This window comes from Cephus cinctus, unplaced genomic scaffold (assembly GCF_000341935.2).
Source record: "Cephus cinctus unplaced genomic scaffold, Ccin1 Ccin1_scaffold2910, whole genome shotgun sequence".
Classification (NCBI taxonomy): domain Eukaryota; kingdom Metazoa; phylum Arthropoda; class Insecta; order Hymenoptera; family Cephidae; genus Cephus; species Cephus cinctus.
The window spans coordinates 30514-39095 of record NW_014334414.1 but is presented as its reverse complement, the minus strand read 5'-3'; the positions used below and the strand labels follow the sequence as shown (position 1 = coordinate 39095).

Below are 8582 nucleotides of genomic sequence, written 5' to 3'. Positions count from 1 at the left end.
GGAGGAGGACTCTCAATCCTCATAAAAACACAGTTCTGTCGCAGCGGAGGAGCGACGAGGTCAGCGGCCGTGCACGAACGAGCATGCAAGTCAGAGTATCGCAAACACGGGTGCGCACCGTGCGCCAGGCCAGATGCACGGATCGTTATTTGCAAGATGGCCGCCGTCGCCACGTGACCTCGTACCGCCGCGAACGTTACAACTCGCTGGCTCGAGCGGTTATTATAGCGGCTACGGGGCGAGCCGGTTCGTCCCCACACGTTTTCTCTATGTGCAACCGACTCTTCCACGTATGCATAGTCGTCGGCCGTATATAGGAATACCGAACTCACATGTGAAACACACGCGAGACACCCACCGAGAGATACGAGGGTGAAGCCGAGTCACTCGTGTATTGTTGCTTGGTATGGCGTATGGTTCTCGGACCAGCCAGGCAAACGAGCCTCTTTTATTATTACTATTTGTTACCGAGTACGTGTTTCCTGCTCACACGACATCGTGTACAATTATATATATATATATATATATATATGTATATATATATGAATTTTATTTAATTCCCTTGCCCTTTCTTTCTGGCTTCGCTCTATATCTGTGCTATATGGATTACTGTTAGTCATGACTCTTTCTTTATGCCTTTGATACGGCTCGTTGGATCGCTGCTATATACACAATCTAGAATAGCTCGACTTGTCAGGGTTACGCAATGAGAATGGCGATGAATGAGTATTAGGAATTCCGTTTGCGCGTAACAGTCACAGAGTTCCATTCTAATGGCAATGTCTTTGGTTTTCCCTGTTCGCGCATAGATGCGGTTGTGTTAATAATTCTTCGTAACGATTGCGCGATCGGTGGGACTGCGACGGAGTATCTAGCTTAGATACGGCTGTCGCTAGGGGATCAAAGAAGACTTTCGGTAGAAGCGTGGCCTTGGGAGATCATCGGTTAAGCCGACGAGTCACGGAGAATTGTGACTTTCAAGGTTTGGAATTCGGCATCGTGCTCGGGAGCGTGTCGCGACCCCATCAAGTATACATATATATATATATATATATATATATATATATATATATATATATATATATATATACACATACGTATTTTTGTATGGATACACGTGTGCATTGTTTGATATTCCAATTGAAGTTCGAGGAACGCTCCTCCTTCAACTTTCCCCCTCCAGTATCTTCTCTTCCTTAATCGCCGTCCTGATTCAGGTACCGATAACCAAGTCACGGTTTGAAGAAAGGAAACGAGCTGAGCACAAAGCTGACGCTGGGAATTGAGCTACTAAATCCAATAAGATGGCGAAGTCGGGCAGAGTCGACAACCAGAGTCGCTATTGAGGAGGCAGGGCCGGGGGGGGGGCAGAGGGGGGAATGGGAAAGGAGGCTTCCGTGGATGGGGGGTAGCTAAGAGGGACGAGGGTGAAATAGTACGTGGGGGTGATTTCTCGCTATGGGTCCAAATGGGCTAAACTTCTGGTATGCGCCAGACCGTTCCACTTCCTAGGAACTTTCGTCCCTTCCTCTTCGTCTTCTTCTTCCTCTTTGTACGTGGCCGCTCTCGTGTCGGCTCTCTCTGGCTAGGGGTAGTCGAACGCGTTTTCCCTTTGAGGGTTAGGCACTGCCGTTCCTGGGATTTATGCGGAGGGGTTGACGCTTGATATAATCAATAGATGCTGGCGCAAACACATTTCTACACGGGGGACACGGTGAACCATCCTCATGGGTAATATGTATATATAGCTTTATATAGGGACCGTTATTTTGTATTTCTAAATTTTTTCCACATACGCCTTTAGACTCAATTCCTATGTAGTCGCGATTACATTGCTTTACGTTCACCTTTTTCGTCGCCGCTTTATTCATCTCCATTGGCTGATTTGTACTGCACGACATCTGCACGAGCTAAATCCATGTTCCTGGTACACGTGTATATGCGTCTGTAAGGAGTCGAGGTCGTACACTCGGCAGGAAACCCACAGCAGCGTTCAATATCGTATTCGTGTTCAGAAGTTTCGAAAACAAAAGAGCCTTTAATACGTAGTCCTGCCACGGGACCGACGCCATTGCTCTATGCCTGACTAGGGATTTCTTGCTCAAGGTCGATGTCAAAGCCTATAAAAAAATAGCACCGAACATAATTCAATATGACAAATTGCACGTATGCATATATCTGTGTACTTAATGCAAACATACACGACTAACTCTTACCTATAACGCCGGTCGGCCATTTTGCCACGAGACAAAGGATTTGCCAGACCTTGGTAATCTTCTTAGGAAATTTGATCTGGATCGTCATCTCGGTAAATGTTCTCTGTGATGCTCTTATAATAGTCCGTTAATCGCGTTTCTTGTAAATAAAAAAAAAAAAAAGGGATCACGCGAAACATGAAGAAATTAATATATAACGCACTTGTCCTTGAACGCGCAATCGCCGTGACACGCTAGTGGTGCCCCTATACAAGACAGACGGTAATACTGTAGCTTAACGTGGAAGTCGTCAGAGCGCAGTGACTGCAACGTGGCACATAGTCCTCCGTGTGTATACATAGCGCAGCATAAATATAAACACGCAAACCACGTATACTCGCGCACACTAAGAATCACTTTACGAGGCACGCATGCACCGAGAACCCCCCGCCACCTCCTCTCCTTACGCACACGCGATACGGCGCAACCCATGCACGCACCGAGGGCAGCTGCGCTGGGAATGCGGGAGACAGACACTCGAAACGCATTATGCCGCTCTTCGGGCGTGCGTTACATAAACCAGACAGCAGGCTTCCTTCGCATGCGGAGTCTCCGAAGGCGGGACTCGGTGCATCGTATGTGTAGCTACGGGCCCCGAAGATCGGCCACTGTGACGACGAGTTACGGTTGCTAGGCAGGAAGCACGTTGACTCACGTCGTACAGCCTAAGCACCTAATTCCATACCATATTAGAGAGTTATGCGCGGGGAGGACTGCTGTAGGTGGTTAGTGTAATGTAGAAGTAGTACCGGGAACTACTGCGGATTTGTCGGCGACCTATAGTCCGTCATCGATTTCCCATTGCACGAGGCATATTACCGAATGCCTGGGACGCGCGCTAGGTACTGCTAACTAGTTTTGCCTTTCGTTCAGTGACTAACAGGTATACGAATGTTAGTCATTGGTCTGGAGTATCCGTGAAATGACACGTATGATCGGGAGGCATCGATAGATTCGACGTGTAGAAACGTAAGCATTCCTAGACGACGCCTGGCACAGCTTGTACCGTGAGAAGAGTGTACGGGTATATCTATAGTTTGTTGTACTAGACCAGTTCACTCCGTGCATTACTTTACGGACGCGGAGTGAACGCCGATGGCCGAACACGATTTCGCTTTACGCAACGGTTGTAAATGCATATACTGGAAAGAAAAAGAAAGAGTGGCGCTGGTGAGTCCTTTAGACATTTCGCAGGAGCAAGGACATTCGGGTCGTGCCATTCCTCTTGTTCTTCTTCTTTGTCTTGCACGCACGTCGGACGGAGCGCACTCTCTCACGAAATACTCTTCGAGGCACACGGAGAGCTACCACGAGGGGCGCATGCACGCGGAGTATTTTTTTTTACGGCGACGTGCTTGAGTTGGCCGGTCGTTCGGTCGCTCGCCTTCGGTCACACCGACACCAGTGGGGATCGCTGCGCTCGCTGGGCGAACTTTAGAGAGAAAGAGAAAGATGGCAAGTCCTAAAAAGAGCGACTTGCCCGTAGCTATAGTGATAGGGCTGAGCGTGGAGCGAGATGGAGAGTGCGAGAGGAGAAATGGATATATATCGTGGGAGGAGGGGAATCGGGGTTCACGTGGTGGGGTTAGGGTGGCCACTGGAGGGGAAATCTGCTCTCGCGCTCGAGGGTCTTGTGGTGGGGGGCCGAGATCCCCACAGTGCCGCAGTAGAGTAGCGGCTTTCGACGTGGGTTGATCTATGCGGAGCTGCGCGAGCACGCTTTTTTTTTAATTGACCCATTTAACGGGATTTTTGGCCCATTCTCTTGGGCATACAGTGCGTCTCAGCAAGGACTGGGGTCGAACGGACGACATTTAAATTACGGATTACTCGCCAGGGGAACTGCTAGCCTTGTGCTAGCCGTTATCGAGAGTGTTATATCGTGAGAAGTGTTCGGGATTAGACGCCCTCGCTTCGAGCCAAGGTCTTTTGTTCCCGGACGCGACAGTGTCGTTTGCTTCGTATCCACTCATCTTCTAGGAGTTTCGTCAAGAGGATTAACTCGAGTTTTGTTTTTCCCTTAAAAGGTGTATACGTGGATCAAAGGTGATTTGGTGGTTATTCTAAAATCGGTGCGCAATCCTCGATACTAGTGCCTAAGGGATTAATTAAGTGAATAACACTGCGACCTTCGTAACGCATTCGTTAATCTACTCGCATTCGATTCGATCTTTGTTTCTGGTGTCTTTCGAGAACGCATTGATCCCTCGTAAGCGAAGAAGCTACACCAAGTGAAAGGCCTATTCACCTACCTTTATTTTAACTATTTACCAGCCAGTCTATTCGCTACCGTGATTATCGTTCTACTTCGTGCATCGTATATTCAACGGATCACGTTTATTCTATCAAAAAGCCAAGACTTTTTGTCCCAGCGAAGTTCAGAGCCCCGTGAAGGCCCGGGCTAACTTCGCGCCAGCCATTTACGTCGCTCCCGCTGCCCATTGTTCCGTGTCGACGTCGACGTCGCGACGGCAGTAATATCACACGCACACACCTACACAGACACACTTCACCCCCTATACACAGTGTGCTCACGGAAGCGCTACCCAGTGCTACGAATCGATATAGCGCGAGACTCGTCTCCTTTTTACGTATGAGAGGAGTGGAGCGCAGAAAGCAGTGAAGCTAGCTGTTAAAAAGGGAAAAGAGAGAGAGAGAGAGCTGTATATATATAAAATTAAGAAACACGAATTTAAGGAAAGATAAAGAAAAGGACACAAAGTTACCGACTCACTCGTTACGACATCGGACCATTTTCCATCTAACCTGGCATTCACGAAACTTAGCAACACAGTTGCGTATCTGCGACTGGTGCTTCGGCGAGGAAACAAAAAGAATTAAAATTAACGGTGCTTCAGAGTCTACACGATATTTACACATATGTCCTAACGAATGCGTGTCGTGCTAGAGAAGAAATAGAGTATCAGTGATATTTCGTATTTACGGAATCACAAAAGTGTACGTGAAGAGTGATCAAGTGGGGTGTATTAAAGGGGTGGTGCTATCGTTATTTATTCGATATATCAGTAATTACATACCGTGGTGATCGTCGGGGAAAGTTTACGAGTCATTTAGCTCCGCGCGAGATATGCGACTTGTCCTGTGCGGAGATCGAATAATGGTAAAAGCCACGGAGATCACGGAAGTATGCCACCAGTGCTAGGAGGCGCGGCAATGGCGGTTCTTCCGGCCAGCCCGCAAACGGCCACGCAGGGAACCCCTCATTCCCATAGTCAGGGACAGACGCAGCTACTTGCAGCGACCAGTCAGGCACAGCCGCAGATCCTTTATCAGCCCTACAACTTGATGAACGCAGGATCACCCTCTCAGGCAGCCTTTCAGCATCATCACGTTTCCGCCCAGCAGACAAGCTTCCTTCCGGACACGGCCAACGCCGCGAGTCTTGCTTTGTAAGTTCCCTAGTAATAATAATTCAAAGGCTACTCCTGAAACAAAGGACAAACGCACGGCGCTCGGTCTCCATGACAACCGCACGGTCTCGCCCTCTGGGATTCTAACGGTCACGAATTTCTCGAACCTTGACGCGCCGTACATAACCTCAATAGATCGTAGTCGACACATTTTTTTTTACCCACTGTATCCGTGCGTGAACGAGTAATCGATAATCGTTGTGTAATCTTGCTGGCTTCGTTTTTCGATCGTTATGTACACAACGACGGCGACTCGCTAATTCGCTCATACCGGCGTGCGCGACGCCCACGTAGGACGAGCAAACGTTACGTAAGCTGTTGTGTGTATAGACGGAGAGATATCCAGTGGGATAGGCTAAGCAATAGGAATTGCAGAAGCACCGAGTATACACTCTTATATATTCCTAATGTAAGCATAAGAGATAGATGGAAGTAGCTTGCGATTCATGGAACGCGCGATGACGCTTCCTACTTGTAATCTTCTTGGGAAGCCTGATAAACTGACACATACGAGTTTATCCGATAGCGTCGTGGGACGTTTCTCTGACACGAGAAAATGAGGCTTCCTCTTTGTCATTGTTATCGCGCGTATATTGCGCGACTTTCAAGAAGCACTACGGCGGGTATACCTGTATTCCCGTTGTCGCCTCGGAGGTGATATCACGAAGATACTGTATACAGATTTTCTGGCAACTTTTAAAGTCTGACGCAAGTGCCTTATTTACGGATAGCTACTTTGAGATAAAGAATTTTAAATGAACACACTTATTGCTTATTTATACGAGGGACCGAGCAACCGGCGCGCTCGTTACAGTTTCAAGGTCATGGAATCTCGCGCTACCTCACACGGCTTGTACGGCAATCGGGCCTAATAAAACAGGAGGTTGGGGAGCAATGAATTATCATTGATAGACTTTATCATATCGAATGAGAAAATATTACGTAATCACGCGTTCTACAGTGAGAATAAGGATATTTATATGCATCGCAAACGATTTCGAGAAATTACAGCTAAGTATCGTTTGTTTTTCAGCAATTAGTCACATCATTGACTTTTAAGTTGTATTCTACCTTTTTTTTTTTTTTTTTTCCATAGTGACGTATCACCTGCTCACGCACGCTCGTACGTTCCTAATAAAGCAAATGATGTTGTCATAGGCACCTCTGTCGATCGAAGATAACGTTTTCAATTCGTAGATGCTATCTAAGCTCCTCCGTCACACTATAAGTGGATCATTTGTAATCTAAAAAAGAATCCATGTGCAGTTCTTCTACCAGACCTTGGGCTACGCGAGAGGAATGACGATTGGCAATAGAAAGGTGCATCGTCCGTTTGACAAATGTGTCCTAAAGGGACGTAAAAAAAAAAAGGAAGAAGCCAGGCCAGGAACAGGCCACGAGGAATATTTGTGGGGATATATATTTATGGAAAATGTCTTCCACACGGGGGTCTACTCTTACAAATAACAAAAATGGTGCCCGACAATAGATCTCGAAAACCCGGGTAAACTGCAACAATGCAGCTAATCAGGCGCCTCGCCGATCCTAACCTAGCAAGGGGATGCTGCGGAATGAATTTTTGGGAAGCTCAACACATTACCCCCTTTTGTCGTGAGGCCAACGGTGTCTCAGGTAAAAATCTTCTGGCCTTCCAAGTCCTTCCCCCCCCCTCCCCCCGGTATTACAACAAAGGCCAAATACAATAGCCAGGCCGCAAGACTGCTCCCATTGTTAAAAGTGCATAGCCATCCCCCCCCTACCTCCTTTCTCGACAATGTAACGTTCTGTGCGTGCACCAACGTAAAATAGCATCTTTGTCTGAGCTGAACCTGATACGTATAAACCCGAAGGTCATTCAAGGTCATCCGTAAAGTAGTCACCGACACGAGAGAAATAACGGGCGCGAAGATCGGTGCTGTGCAATATATATATATATAACAGTCATGCATTGTATCGCAGTGCTGCAGTTGGTTGAGCCAATGGCGTAGCGAGTAGGTGACGACACGAAAACTTTATTTGGATTCTATTCCGAGTATAGCAGCGTAGGAACTTGGCTACGGTTTCCATTTCGTTTCGCCTCATTCTCATTTAAATCCAGCCCCGGCGACTGGGCGACTTTGCCTACTCCAGCTCGCCGGACAACTTCACGGCACTCTCGTTCTTCGGCTCGCGGAGAAATTACATTCAGCAAGGTCGCCATACTTTTTAGCCATGTCGCAAAGTAACCCGAGTTGCACGCTGACCTTACGGTTCGTTTATTCGCGCTTACGTACAACTGGCTTACGGACGTTTATTACTGGTGAAATCGTCAGGGCAGATTGGCTGGCATGACTTCGCCCGATGGTAACCAGACTGAATAAGACTTGCTAATTCTTAAGGTGTATAGTATCTGCCAGACTTGAGGTTGGGTTAGGCATCTTCTACATCTTGTAATTTTCGTCTCTTTCACTCGTATCCACCGTCCATCTGTCTTCTCTCTTCGGTCGGTTCTCATGAGTCGTGACGCACGCACACGCCACGCACACGCACGCTTACTGTTATATGTTGCGTGTTCTGCGGTTCGACAGCGTCGGCTGAATCACTACCGCAAATATCCTCCGGTAACTGGTAGCAGTACGTCGTCCGCTGGTGGCCTGGGAGGCCAGTTGTCGACGTGGCACGTAGAATCGGAGCTCTTCGGAGTCCATTGGATTCAATGCGTGTAAATCCTCGGAGAATGGGTCCATGGTGTCCGATCTGGGTCAATAGAGAAGTATCATCTCCTTGGAGAATGATTTGCGCAATGCCACAGATTTAATGCGGGTACCTCCTCCTCATTCTCCGTATCACGATTCTCTTCCTCTCTCTCTCTCTCTCTCTCTCTCTCTCTCTCTCTCTCTCTCTCTCTCTCTCTCTC

At 47.8% G+C, this 8582-nt stretch overlaps 1 protein-coding gene and 1 long non-coding RNA gene across 4 annotated transcripts in view; one reads left to right on the top strand and one right to left on the bottom strand.

Annotated features, from left to right (window-relative positions):
• LOC107274361 (lysine-specific demethylase 3A) overlaps window positions 1-8582 on the top strand; it is a 63283-nt gene that overhangs the window by 28890 nt on the left and 25811 nt on the right. The window contains exon 1 of one of the 3 annotated variants that reach the window (XM_015753414.2): window positions 3940-5665. The exons of the other annotated variants lie outside the window; for them this stretch is intronic. Within the exon in view, the coding sequence (XP_015608900.1) occupies window positions 5403-5665 (263 nt within the window). The 5' untranslated portion in view covers window positions 3940-5402. Of the gene's footprint in view, window positions 1-3939; window positions 5666-8582 lie in introns of those variants that run through there. 3 annotated transcript variants of the gene reach the window in all.
• Window positions 1750-3796, bottom strand: LOC112495355. The gene is made up of 2 exons (XR_003061784.1): window positions 2217-3796; window positions 1750-2120 (listed from the first exon to the last, which is right to left on the bottom strand). It is a non-coding gene; the product is annotated as an uncharacterized LOC112495355 (long non-coding RNA).